This window comes from Telopea speciosissima, chromosome 3 (genome assembly GCF_018873765.1).
Source record: "Telopea speciosissima isolate NSW1024214 ecotype Mountain lineage chromosome 3, Tspe_v1, whole genome shotgun sequence".
Lineage (NCBI taxonomy): Eukaryota > Viridiplantae > Streptophyta > Magnoliopsida > Proteales > Proteaceae > Telopea > Telopea speciosissima.
In genome coordinates this window covers 59,894,871-59,909,301 of record NC_057918.1, presented here as the reverse complement: position 1 = coordinate 59,909,301, position 14,431 = coordinate 59,894,871, and the positions used below count along the sequence as shown (strand labels likewise).

General features: G+C 38.7%; 1 protein-coding gene across 1 annotated transcript; it reads left to right on the top strand.

Moving 5' to 3' along the window:
* The first annotated feature begins 748 nt into the window (after window positions 1–748).
* LOC122656611 (probable dolichyl-diphosphooligosaccharide--protein glycosyltransferase subunit 3B) lies at window positions 749–1,955 on the top strand. Its single transcript, XM_043851210.1, has one exon. It carries the CDS (start codon window positions 761–763, stop codon window positions 1,799–1,801), a length of 1,041 nt encoding a protein of 346 aa, XP_043707145.1. The 5' UTR covers window positions 749–760; the 3' UTR covers window positions 1,802–1,955.
* The last annotated feature ends 12,476 nt before the right edge of the window (window positions 1,956–14,431 follow it).

Below are 14,431 nucleotides of genomic sequence, written 5' to 3'. Positions count from 1 at the left end.
GGTGTCTTGGGTTTGAGCCTTTTACAGAAGTGATTTTCAAGGTGTGGAATGATCTGATGTGGCTATGGTGCAGACTTGAAAAAATGACTAAAGTCTAACAATAAAAAGTAACATTTCAAAGTGTGGAATGATCTGGTGCATGTACGGTGCAGATTTGCTTGAAAAAATGACTAAAGTCTAACAATAAAAAGTAACATTTCAAGGTGTGGAATGATCCGGTGTATGTACGGTGCAGATTTGTTCCCTAGTCCAGTACAGTGATGCATAGAGAGTAGGGAGAGAGACATTGCATCATGCAAAATGACCTAACCTTTTGTTTCTATCCCACAAAAAAAAAAAAAAAAAAAAAAAAAAAAAAAAAAAAAAAAAAAAAAAAGAAAAGAAAAGAAGGGGGAAAAAGAAAAAGAAAAACTTAACCTTTGTTCAATTGGGCTCCTTCAGTTTACTTACCATCTTGATCTAGTAAGGAGTGTAAGGATAAGGTCCATTTTATTTGTAGCCCATCAATTATTTCTCGTGGCCCACAAATCCTAAGCCCACTAGCACCGTGTCACGACGGTGTAGTTACTTCTCCATACAAGCATGCGCGCACGTTAGTTAAGGCCAGTGTCAAAAGTCGTCCTTTGTCAGTTTAGATAGTCTTCTCTCTCTCTCTCTCCAGACTCCAGAGTCCAGGGTGCGGATTACCTGGTAAATTAAACAAAAAACGAAGCCTTCCTCCTTCGATCTATCCTGGTAGAAAATTGAAGAGGGAATAGAAATGGCAATCAGGAATCCTTGTCTTCTTCTTCACCTCCTTCTGTTCCTTGTTCTCTCATCTTCTTTCGCTATCTGCAGAGTTTCAGCGGATTCGGACTCGGACCGAGTGGCCGAGCTACTGAGACTCCAACACAGATCGAAATCTGGCGTAATCCATCTCGATGACCAAAGCCTCAAGCGTTTCGTCACCTCTGCGAAATCCAGATCCTACTCCCTCGTCATCTTCTTCGATGCAGCTCATCTCCACGACAAGCATGAACTTCACCTCCAAGAGATCCGCGCAGAGTTTGACCTCGTCGCCTCCGCTTTCATCAAGAACAACATGGACACCCCGGCCCATTCCAAGCTCTTCTTCTGCGACATCGAGTTCAAGGAATCCCAGTCCAGCTTCGCCCTCTTCGCCGTCAATACTCTCCCTCACATTCGCCATGTCGGCCCCCAGATCCAGAACCTCAAGGATTCGGAGCCTATGGACCAGAACGACTTTGCCAGGATGGCGGAATCCATGGCCCAATTCGTCGAGGGCAAGACGAGTCTGACGGTTGGACCCATCGAACGGCCTCCGCCTTTCTCCAGGAAGCAGATAGGGTTTCTATTGGCCTTGGTGCTGATATCAGCTCCGTTCATTGTGAAGAGGCTTATTGCTGGAGATACTTTGCTTCAGGATCCCAAATTGTGGCTGTCGCTTGCTGTGTTCGTTTACTTCTTCAGCGTTTCTGGGGCAATGCATAATATAATTCGGAAGATGCCCATGTTCTTGGCGGATCGGAATGACCCTTCGAAGCTCATCTTTTTCTATCAGGGTTCAGGGATGCAGCTTGGTGCGGAGGGTTTCGCTATTGGCTTCTTGTATACGGTTGTAGGTTTGTTGTTGGCTTTCGTAACGCATCTTCTTGTTCGGGTGCGGAATGTGACGATGCAGAGAGTATTTATGATTATCACGCTTCTGGTTTCATTTTGGGCTGTGAAGAAGGTTATTTATTTGGATAATTGGAAGACGGGATACGGAGTTCATGGATTCTGGCCCTCGAGTTGGAAATGAGATTGCATTGCATTGAGATGTCCTTTAGTTTTCGTTTTAAGGTGAGGATTTTGTGCTAAATGTCTATTTTAACAAATTCGGAGCTTTTGCCTTACAATGCACTACTAATTTTGGGGCTATTACATCCTTATGAAGAAAATTTCAGTTTTGTTTTCCATTTTGATTGAAACATGAAAACAGGAAAAGTTTAGAAAGTTGAATGCATTTGTTGTTTATAATTTTTTTTTTGGGTGTTGGTTTTATTGCACGCTGCTTTAGCTAAGTGATGGTTAAGAGTTGTTCTAGATGTGAAAATGCTATGTGCTTGTGCTTGGTAAGCTTTGTGGCTATTTCTTTTTTTAATTCACTACACTGATACAATTTAGTATGAGTTGCTGCAAACAAAGGGAATGTTAAGGACTTCACTGAATTTGGTGAAACTATTAGTAATCAAAGAACAGAACGAAGTAGATCCAACAACCTAGAATCTTCCTTCGTTCGGTATATGATGGAGATTTTAATATTGATGTTGTTGTTGTTGCTGCTGCTGATATTAAAGTAAACATGAGATGAGAAAAGTGGTGAGGGAGCATGAGAATGTAGCTGAACCACTGGTTTAGGAAGTGCCAGTTGTAGTAGTTTCAGACATGGATGTAGAAAGAACATAATGGATATACAGGCAATCTGTTTGAATTATTTTCCCACTAACTTTTAGAAATGATGCATAATTCATCCTATTTTGACCCTAATACAAATGGTTTGACTAGAATATGTCTTGATATTGTGTTTAGGTCATTGCTCTGATATCCTTAGGTGTAATCATTTCTCATACAGGGGTACTATTTAACAATATTCCTTTACATCAATTCAATGACCATTGATGCAGTTATGCGTAGGAATAACTTTCTTTTTTATTATTTTGGTAGAGTCGTAGATAGAGATAAGAGTAGTGTTTGTTTCAGTTTGAGTTCAATATAGAGTCAAACTCTATCTCACTTTCAAGGTAGGATTATGACTTTTATTCTATAAAACAATATATATGGATTTTGGAAATTGAATGAAACTTTTATGGGTGTGCTGCCGAGAGCTGTGAGTGCACAGGTTCTGCAATCCCTCCTCTCTGTTCTTCTTCCTCCTTCCAGATTAACCCCTTCTTACTCTCTCTTCCTTTTCTTCTTAATCACTATTGTTTATTCTCTGATTTCCTTGATTATTTTGCTGCTTTGTTTATCGCTGTTGGGTTATTTCCTATTGTCATTACTGTTCGGCCTGCAACGACATGATTGCAGAACCTTCAAATGAGTCCCTTCGAGCCTGAGTTTTTGGGCATAGTTTGCCCGCCCTTGGGCGACTGGCATTCCAGAATTTCATACTTTCAAGGACCCCTCTTGTGAAAGATATCAACCTGACAGTAAATCTGGATCTGAAGTTAACGCCTTCCCTGGTTTCAGAATTCTTTATTGATTCTTAGATTGCTAAACTGAATGTTTGCTAGTTGGAACTTAGGGATCAGTGACTTAGCTTCATAAATCTGAAATTAGACAATATTTGATTGGGTATTATTGTTGCTGGAACAATTTGAGTAAAACTTGTTCTCTGCCTTCCTCTTCCTATCGGGAGGAAGAACAAACCTTCTTTCGTTAATTACATCTAAGGGTCTGACTTTGATAAATTACAATTAAATCCATGTTAAGTTTGTTTCTCCTTTATCCTAACTCTGTCCTAAATTCCAGATTCGCCCATTTCTTTAATTTTGATTCCTTGTTCTATCTTTTCTCTAGCTTACTTAATTATCCTTTAAGATTCTCTTTAATTACTGTTGAGTTTTTAGGGGTATTTTGGTCTTATTAGAGCCTGTTGAGGCTCCCTTCATTGTCAACAAAGGGAGGCTGCCTTCATTGTCAAAGCTATGAGGCAGCCTCCTCCATTGTCAAAGTTAGGTGAGGGTTTGGTGAGAGGTAGACTTTAATGTTGTTAAGTATGGGCTCTTGTGCCGTGGGGGTACAAGGGTAGTTTGGGTAATTTATCATGAATAGGAGGATTGTCCCTATCTTGGTTTCTTAGTTTGTTTCCTCCGTGTTATGTTAGTTTCCTAGTAGGGTTAGTTTCTTGGTTGTCAAGGAATGAGTTTCCTATTTTGATGTAATGGGTTATTATTATAAATACAAACTGTGGGAGAGGAACTCAGTGCATCGAGTTCTCTTCTTTTCTTCTTCTATTTGGAAATGTCTGTTTTATCTGGCCATCAACATGATGTTTCTACATGATTGAAGACTTGTTTGCTTCAGTCACTCATTCTTGAAGATTATTTTATCTATTTGTGTCATCTTCTCGTATCCACAACCATATGCTATCTTTGTGTGGTCGGTCAGCAACCATATGCTGTCTTTGTGTGGTCGGTCAACAACCATATGCTGTCTTTGATTGGTCGGTCAGCAATCGGATGCTGTCTTTGTGAATTGGGTCCGCATTCTACAAGCACCAAGTTGATGTACAAGTACCGCAGTAGTACCTCTGAGACAGTAGCCTTTTGAGAAATGGTGCCTCTGAGAGAGTTGCGAGATTCTTCTCGTGATGTAGCTGTTGAAGCTGCACTTTTCCTTGTCTTCTTTGGGAAGATGTCTATCTACTACCTGTGATGTTGCTATTGCTGTTATATGATCTTAGAACGTGGTTGGGGTTCTCTACCGCTTATTATTGTTGCTTGTTGTTTGGTTCTATTCGACACGGTTTCTTTTACTTATTGTTACTGATTGGTGGCTGAAACAGTGCAGACCTGCAATTGTAATCAGTAGAGAAGAAGAGGGGAGAAGATGGAGAAGGAGAAGGAGAAGAGAAGAGGAAGATGGAGAAGAGAGATCGATTGGGAGAGCAAGGGAACCTCCCTCATGATTCTAATTAGTTGAATCGTGAGGAGAGGCAATATTATTTATAATGACTTAACCACATTACAAGAGTAAATACCCAAACTACCCTTAGTACAGAAAATAAACTAGAAACATAAATAAGATATAAATCAGACCAAACATCCCCAGACTACTAATTCTAATCGACATCCTTAATAGTGGCTATTGTGCTTGAGTTGGTAATGTGTTGCTAGGTGGTGCTACAATTGTTACCTTGTGCTTTTGTTTTTAGCTGGAGATTTCTTTTTGCTATTTGATGTGTACTCCAGCTTGAGGGGGAGTGTTGAGAATGGGTCCTTGTGCCGTGGGGGTACAAGGGTAGTTTGGGTAATTTACCATGAATAGGAGGATTGTCCCTATCTTGGTTTCTTAATTTGTTTCCTCCATTTTATGTTAGTTTCCTAGTTAGGGTTAGTTTCTTATTATTTTTAGTTTCTTGGTTGTCAAGGAATGAGTTTCCTATTTTGATGTAATTGGTTATTATTATAAATACAAACTGTGGGAGAAGAACTCAATGCATCGAGTTCTCTTCTTTTCTTCCCCATCTCTTCTTCTTCTATTGTTTCTTCTCTGGGTTTTCCTTTTCTTTTTAGGGTTTGTAACAAATGTTATGGTTTTTTGAGAGACTATATAAGGTGTAAGAGCCTTAGAGCTCAATACAAGAAATCTATTCTTCTCAACTCTCTTCTTTTCAACTTTCTTCTTCTCTTCTCCTTTAAGTCATCCCAAACACCCTTAGCAGTGGTGTGGAACATAACATTAGCAACTATGTCTGAATCCATACTGTTCCACAACTAAATGAGTATGATAGCATTGTCTTTTATCCATGCACCATATTCCTTATCAGTAGTAGCGGGAGGGCCAGAGGTAATATAATGGAGCTTATCTTTGGCCATGATATACACTTTCACAGCTTGAGCCCGTAACAGATAATTAAAGTTCCCTTTAAGCTTAATGGAAGTGATCTGAACATTCACATGGTATGTAGTAGGGGTAGAGCACTTTGTCTCACTGGTCTCAGCCATATAGGTGAATCCAAAATACGGACAACAACTATAGTATCAATATAAGCAACAGTAGATGCACACAAGGCAGCACAAAAAAACTTGCAAACCACGCAGCAAGGAGGGCGAAAAACAGCTCCCACAGATAAAATCGATAACCCTTCAGGGTTTTCAAAAAACCAAACAACTTGGTCTAGTAATGATTGTATCGATACGAGTGGAAATAGAAAGCCAATATAGAGGTAAAAGTAGACTGAAACTAACAATCAGCAGTAGAGTAATCTTCACACATCGAAGAACAACAACAAATCATAAACCCAAAAATCGATTTTGCAAGGTTTTGAGGGAGAAGCAAGAAATCGATATCACCTGGTCAGAAGACCTATAGATCTTGAATATCTACTGAGAAGCAACATAAATCACCATAAAAAATATCAGATCCAAAGAAAGCAGCAACCAGCAAGCATCAGAGACAAAATCGATTTTAGTAGGGTTTTCTCTTGAAATTGATTTTTTGTAGGAAAGAATGGAAATCATAGTTATCAAAGCGTCGCCTAGGCGTCCGCCGTCTAGGCGGTTTTGTAGCTGCCTAGGCGGCAGCCACCTTATTGTAGGGCGCCTTGCATTGGTTTAATTGGTACCGAACCAGGTTCTGACACTTATTTATGCCAAATATCATTTAATTAAATGTTTTTGATATTTCATTTACTTAAGATATTATTCATATATAAGCAAATACCCCCTATTTGAATCTAATAAAAATAGTTAAAAAATCAAATTCCAAAAGGAAAAAAAGTCAACCCTCTAGCTCAAAAACGAAAAGTGGATTTTTGGCGGTAGGTGAAATTTTCAACTTTCTAATGCTGGGGTTTTTCTCAAATCTAAAAATTCCATAAATCTTAATATGGTAAAACATTACTAAAAACCAAAAGTGCGGTAAAATTTTCATTTGTTTTGATATGTAAATTTTTTTTTTTTTTCATTCAGAGCGATTTTGGCAGCATTTGCACACACCAAATAAGGTTTGACTGGAACATAACTCCTTCAGTATAAATCAGATTTAAGCAATCTTGGATTTGTTGGAAAGTTGGTTTTGTGCTCTACCTAATACAAAAAGTCTCATGTAAAAATAAAATCATTGGATCAATCAAATTTCTTAGAGAACAAGAACATTTCTATGAATCGAGAGCAAGTTAATTACTTATTGATAACATCATATTTTCTAAGAACAGTATAAACCAAATGTAAGACTAGGTATACCTGAAAATGATCAATTCCAAGAACATAAACCAAATGTGTGTTTTGATTGTTTTACACATATAACCGATATATTAAAAAAATAATACTAAATCACGATTTAGGCCGCCTAAGTGTCTAAGTGCTTAGGGAGGACCTCGAACGATTTGGATCGCCTAGCGCCTTGACAACTATGGTGGAAATCGATTCTTGCTCCATAGGTTCTTCAAATCAGCAATTGCAGATCATTACGTAGGTAGAACAACAATACTCCATTGATGAAGGAGTAACTCTTACATCATAGTAGGTGCAGCAATATGTGGCTGCTCACCACAGGTTTTGAAAGAAAAAGGAAATCAACAGTAGGGAGATGGAGAAAACTAAATCTGATTACATGCGCTCTAATACCATGTTAGAAGTCCAGGATCCTACAACCAGATTAGAGAAGATGAAGGAAAAGAGAGAAGAAATAAGAGAGGAAGTGAGTTGAGAAGAATAGATTTCTCGTACACCTTATATAGGCTCTTAAAAAAACATAACATTAAAGTCTACCTCCCACCAAACTCTCACCTAACTTTGACAATGGAGGAGGCTGCCACCTAGCTTTGACAATAAAGGCAACCTTCTTTTGTTGACAATGGAGGGAGCTTGCTTTGACAATGAAGGCAAGCTCTCTTTGTTGACAATGGAGGGAGCCTTAACAGGCTCTAATAAGACCAAAATACCCTTGGAAACTCAACAATTATAATAGTGCCACTCCATTATAACTTTCAATTTTTTTTTTATCATTCTTTCATTGCTCTTATAAAACTTCAAAATATTTATTGTTTTGCCACTGGTGTTTTGATATGAGTTATTTAACACTTTGGCGGGACCATTGCGAATTCATATAGGGTTTCCAGCTCCAAGATCGCATCAAATTGGTATCAGAGCCGAAATTTTTGGCAGTTATTAACCATGATAGGTCACATCACTAACACCGAGTTGCACAAATTATATCGAGAACAGACCGAGAATCAACAAAAGACTGAGGCTAAGCTTGAGGCTAGGCTTGAGAGGAATGAGGCCAAGCTTGACAAGTTTATGGAAGATATTCTTGCTTTTATGAAGAGAACCGACAAACAAGTTGAAGCAGGAACATCCACACCAGCTCCTCAGTTTCATACCTTACGGATCGAAGATACACCTCAGAGGCAACCTATTCTAGCTATACCCCAAGATGTTATGCGAGAGTCGACCTTGAACCAGGGAGAAACCAGTGAGAGATTGATTGCAGCTAGGATCAACACGGTAATGATCTATTAATGGTGTGCAACAGCTATCTTTAGTTCTTCACAATAGTTTATTGCAGTCACAGAAACAGCACAGCAGTGTTTGTTGAACAGGAAAAGGAGAAGAAAATAAAGAAGAGAAGATAGAGAAGAGAAGGGGATACGGGAATGGCTATCTCAGTCTGGATCTCTCACGCACAAATATCTCAGCTCTTGAAACAAGGAGGATCTCCCATAATTCGAAGGCAAGCTTGGGCCAGAAAATTCTATTCTTAAAATTGTATTTCTTCATTACACTGAGAGGCCTATTAATAGCTTAGGCAAGCTTACAATAAAAAATAGAAACTTCTAAAATAGGAACTAATCTAAAATAGAAACTTAGGAAAGAGACACTACTAAAACCTAACGAAAATAGAAGGTAACTAAAATTAGAAACTACTAGGCTTTATAGTTCAACCACATGCAAGAATAACTAAAATAGAAACTGATAGATTTAGTAACTAAATACTACTAAGAGAATAGTAACAAAATAAAATCAGATCTTCAAGTCTTCTAGCAGCCGATCGTTTTTCTTGTCAAAGCTTGGATTCTCATGTGGTCCCCACCAAGGATCTTCTAATAATACTCTCAAAAATAGAAACTAGATCCTTGTCAAATAAAGGAAGCTAACTTGGTCTTCAATGTTCTAGAAGTTGTCCCATCAATCCTAGAGTGTCCTGCTGTCCAAGGCTTCTAGAATAGAGGCACACATGATCTAAGCTGGGACCTACAACACTGTTCATGTGAACAGTGACTGTTTTTGAAATCTGATTTTGTCCTGTTTTTCATGCTTTGATCTGCATCAACTCTCCCGATCTTGAAAAAATAATTCGTCCTCGAGTTTGGTAGAGTTGTCAAATCAAATGTGCACAATCAACCTTCAATAGGAAGTAGGATTCAGTAAGTATTAACGCTGTCTGCCGTCCTTCAATGGCTTTGATACCAAATAATGCAAGAGTCGACCTCGAACCAGGGAGAAACCAGTGAGAGATCGATTGCAGCCAGGATCAACACGGTAAGGATCTATTAATGGTGTGCAACAACGGCAAACCTTGAAGATGATTGGGAATTGAATTTGGTCTTCAAAGGGTATCTTCACAATAGTTTATAGCAGACAGAAACAGCACAACAGTGTATGTTGAATAGGAAAAGGAGAAGAAAATAAAGAAGAGACGGGAGTAGGGGAATGGCTATCTCATCCTGGATCTCTCACCCACATCTATCTCAACTGTTGAAACAAGGAGCATCTCCCATAATTCGATGGCAAGCTTGGGCCAGAAAATTCTATTCTCAAAATTGTGTTTCTTCATTACATTGAGAGGCCTATTAATAGTTTAATAGCTTAGGCAAGCTTACTAGAAAAAATAGAAACTTCTAAAATAGGAACTAATCTAAAATAGAAACTACTAAAACCTAACTAAAATAGAAGGTAAGTCAAATTAGAATCTACTAGGCTTTATAGTTCAGTCACATGCAAGAATAACCAAAATGGAAACTAATAGATTTAGTAACTAAGTACTACTAAGAGAATAGTAACAAAATAAAATTAGATCTTCAAGTCTTCTAGCAGCCAATCCTCTTTCTTGTCAAAGCTTGGATTCTCATGTGGTCCCCACCAAGGTTCTTCTAATAATATTCTCAAAAATGGAAACTAGATCCTTGTCAAAAAAAGGAAGCTAACTTGGTCTTCAATCTTTTAGGAGCTGTCCCATCAAATCCTGGAGTGTCTTGTTGTCCAAGGCTTCTAGAATAGAGGCACACATGATCTAAGCTAGGACCCACAACACGTGAACAGCACCTCGAGTACTGTTCATATGAACAGTGACTTTGTTTTTGAAATCTGTTTTTGTCTTGTTCTTCATGCTTTGATCTGCATCAGATTATGGCATCAAGATTGAAGTTTTAGAGTTCAATGGTGAAAGGGGCCAACAGACTTCTTGATTTGCTTGCCAAGGTTGAGAGGATTTTTGCTTATAAATCTTTTCCAGACAAGAAAAAATGTGAACTCATCCTCACCAAGATTGTTTGGTATGCATGTTCATGGTGGGATGACGTACCACACTCGAGGCTTATCAAGCAACTTGGACTTGTTACTAATTGTGAGGTTATAAAGCAGATTTTGAATGAGAAATTTGTTCCTCCTAATTATGAGAAGGTGCTATTTCACAAATTGCTAAAATTTCAGCAAAACAATAAGGATTTGGATACCTATACGATAGAATTTCACAAATTATCTTCGAGGTGTCGACTTTAGGAGATAGATCAACAATGAGTTATGAAGTATATCAACGAGCTAAGTACTGAGATCTGATTAGAGTTGGCTAAATTGTCAGCTAATATGAATGAGGAGGATGTGGAGATTAATGATGGTCTTCCTCTTGAGGAAGATGATGACCCCAATGATGATCTTGGTGGTGATGAAGTTGAAGCGAACTATGCTAGTCTTACATAATTCTCAAATAGACTAGTTTATAAAGCTCCTCTCTTCTGATAGAAGGGTATTCTTTTGCATGGTATTGGTTCTATAGATGTTCATATAGTTGTTGATACTGGAGCAGAAGCCAATTTCATCTCTGTTGATTTTGTTCAAGCACTCAAACTTCCACAGAAACAGCTTTTCAAGAAGATTCATGTGCAAGGTTTTTGACCTACAGATTGAGAAGAGGCCACTGTAGTAGTTTGAGTATATTTGCAGTTTGGGTCATTACTGTACCATTTGCCTTGCTTAGTAATCCCATTAGCGCACTATGACATTCTTCTAGGGTAACCTTGGCAGTTGGCAATGACATGTTGTTATTCTCTATGATGGTGCATAGATTACCATCAAGGTAAAGCAGGGAGCCAAAACATACCTGATGACGCGACACTCCTTATCAGATATGCCTCATCAGCGATAGGGTACTCCTCTAATAATGCGTCAACCTACTCTCCCTCCTCTTGGAGTTACGCTCTGATCATCTTCCTTGGGATACATGCCACCCCAACGTCGAGATAATTACAACGACATCTTGGGTTCGTGACCTAACTCGACGGAGTCGAGTTCTTTTAAGACCGGGGGAGTTGATGCAGTTAAGACCAGGAGAGTTGATATTGATTGAAGGATCTAAAAGAGCTAGAGGCAGGCCTAATGATACTAGGAGAAATAGTGAGGATAGTCGTGCATAGTTTTGGGCCTTGTCACAAGTATGGCCTCAGAAAGCTGATTGGAGGGCTACGATCCATGTAGCCGACCCCATTTAGGTAGGATTGCTGAGTTTTTGTCGATGATGTTGTTCTCTTTCCTTTTACTTTTATTTTATTTTTCTGTCTTTGCAAGGATCCATGTAGCTGACCCCATTTAGTTGGGATAAGGCTGAGTTGTTGCTATAGAATTGATGCAGTTATGCGTAGGAGTCAGCATTTTTTTTTGTTGGAATTAAAATTTGTACTTTTCTTTTTTATTATTTTTGGTATAGTCTTAGTTAGAGATAGAGTAGAGTTTGTTTTTGAATCTAAAATAGATTCAAACTCTATTTCAGTTTCAAGGTAGGATTAGGACTTTTATTCTATAAAACAGCATGTAACCCACGATTGGGATCTGTATTTTATTGAATGAAACTTTTGTGGGTGTACTGCCAAGAACTGCGGGTGTGCAGGTTCTGCAATCCCTCCTCTCTGTTCTTCTTCCTCCTTCCAGGTTAACGCCTCCTTACTCTCTCTTCCTTTTCTTCTTAATCACTATTGTTTATTCTCTGATTTCCTTGATTATTTTGTTTATTACTGTTGGGTTATTTCATATCGCCATTACTGTTGGGCCTGCAACAACATGATTGCAGAACCTTCAAACGAGTCCCTTTGAGCCTGAGTTCTTGGGCATAGTTTACCCTTCCTTGGGCGACTGGCATTCTAGAATTTCATCCTTTCAAGGACCTCTCCGCTCAGAGATATCAACCTGACACTAAATCTGAAAACAAAGTTAACGCCTTCCCTGGTTTCAGAATTCTTTTATTGATTCTTAGATTTCTAAGCTGAATGTATGCTAGTTGGAACTTAGGGATCAGTGACTTAGCATCATAAATCTGAAATCACATAATATTTGATTGGGTATTATTGTTGCTGGAACGATTTGAGTAAAACCTGTTCTCCACCTTCTTCTTCCTATCGAGAGGAAGAAGAAACCTTAAGAAAGGGTGTACCCAGTGCACGAGGCTCTCACCAAACCTTCTTTCTTTTAATTTCATCCAAGGGTCTGACTTTGATCAATTACAATTAAACAACTGTTTTTTTAAGTTTGCTTCTACTTTATTCTAACTCGCTCCTAAATTCCAGATTCTTCCCTCTTCTTTAATTCTAATTCTTTGTTCTATTTTTTCTCTAGTTTACTTATTATCCTTTTACTCCCTTTAATTACGATAGTGCCACTCCATTTTAACTTTCAATTTATTTACCATTCTGCCTTTGCTCTTATAAAAATTCAAAATATTTACTGTTTTGCCACTAGTGTTTTGATTTGAGTTATTTAACACTTGGGTGGGCCCAAAGCGAACCTATATAGCGTTCCAGTCCCGGGATCGCATCACTCATTTTCCTTTCTCAAGTTCTGACCTGCATTCTAACCGTCATTTCTGTTATCTTGTCTATTGTCAGCCTGGTTCCTTTTGTGCCTTGAATCTCATGTTTATGTTGTCTCCCTTAAGATTTCTTGCAAGTTTAATTGGCTTAGGGGCTAAGACCCAGTAATGTAGTCCTAGGAGACCTACTAGGAGCCAAACAACAGGATCAAATAACAAAAGGGGCTGCTGGTTCGAATGGACAGCACTAGGATTTAGGTCAATTCCTAGGGTTAGGGTTAGGGTTGGATATTGGGAAAGGGGTTTATAGGGTATTAATGGGCAGGTCTAGGGGGTCAATATGGTATAAAAATAATAGGATTTGGGAAGGTTTTAAAATTCTGTAGTTCTGGACAAAATTGTGGTGCAGGTTTTGGGTTTTAATGGAGTGAAGGAATGGAGGGGATAAAGTGGAGACTAAGGGCTAGGGTTTAGGTCGAATGTGGGGATTGGTGTGGGGAATATAAGCTGGAACTCCTGGAAGTAGGGTTCGAAAGTGATGGCTAAAACTAGAGTTATGGGGGAGTCCTAGTGGAGGTAGGAGTGCAGGTTTAATGGAGAATTAGGGTTTGATGGATGGAGGGGACTGTGGATTAGGTCTAAGGGAAGATGAAGGATGATAGAAGAAGGTTTAAAATAAGAAAACAGGTTCACACTCACTGTATTGCAGGACAATGGCAGCAGCTTGATGATTTGAAAGAGCCTCCCGATCTTCACAATGCAAGGAGTCGCAGGAGTCCATCTATCCTTTACCACCTTGAGATCCACAAGGATATACACTCGCAAAGAGCAGCAGCAATGACAGCAAACATAAAGCTAATTTTTATTAATCAAATTCGTATGTAATGCTGGCCTCCCTTACAAACTTATATAGAAGACTCAAAAATAGCCTTAGACACTAAAAAGGAATGGCCTAACCCTATCCCTAACCTATTAGGTAACTTAAATTGACTAGGAAACTAGAATACTAAAGGAAATAGACTCAAAACATGGCTGGACTGATAGAGTCCTAATCCAGCCTAACTTACATCACATGACCAATTAAGTTGTCACATGACCACTTAATCAAGTCACATGATCACTTAAATTGAACCAATTGGATGCAACCAATTTGAACTGGTTCAATTAAAAAACTTAAAAATAAACTAAGTATTGGGCTAATCCCGTATGCAACCTATATACCCATATTTTAGGCCCATAAAAGTGGCCTATTACATTAGAAACCCATGGGATCAAAGGCCCAACATGTATGTAACTCAACCCTAGATTTATTCCCAATGAAACAAGCCCTATTTAGTGATGAATCTGCATCAACTCTCCCCAACTTGAAAAAATTCGTCCTCGAATTTTGTAGTGATGAGGGGGAATCAACATGTGATCAGCAGCTTTGACCATCCCCAAATAGAATTCCGGTGAAGCAGGAACATTGGGGATAAAATCTCCAAGGCGTGGAGCTTTCTCTTCGAAGAACCATGGTGGTATAACAAACTCTATGTGTTCGTTTTTTGAATCAGCAGCAACTGTGAATGTCCTGCCATAGAGTCTTCAGTGTTAGCAACCTTTGCATCTAATACTTGAGACATAAGCTCCACCTCTTCAAAAACAG

Coding starts and splice junctions, on each gene's coding strand:
- LOC122656611 (XM_043851210.1), top strand. CDS start 761: ATGGCAATCAGGAATCCTTGTCTTCTTCTTCACCTCCTTCTGTTCCTT.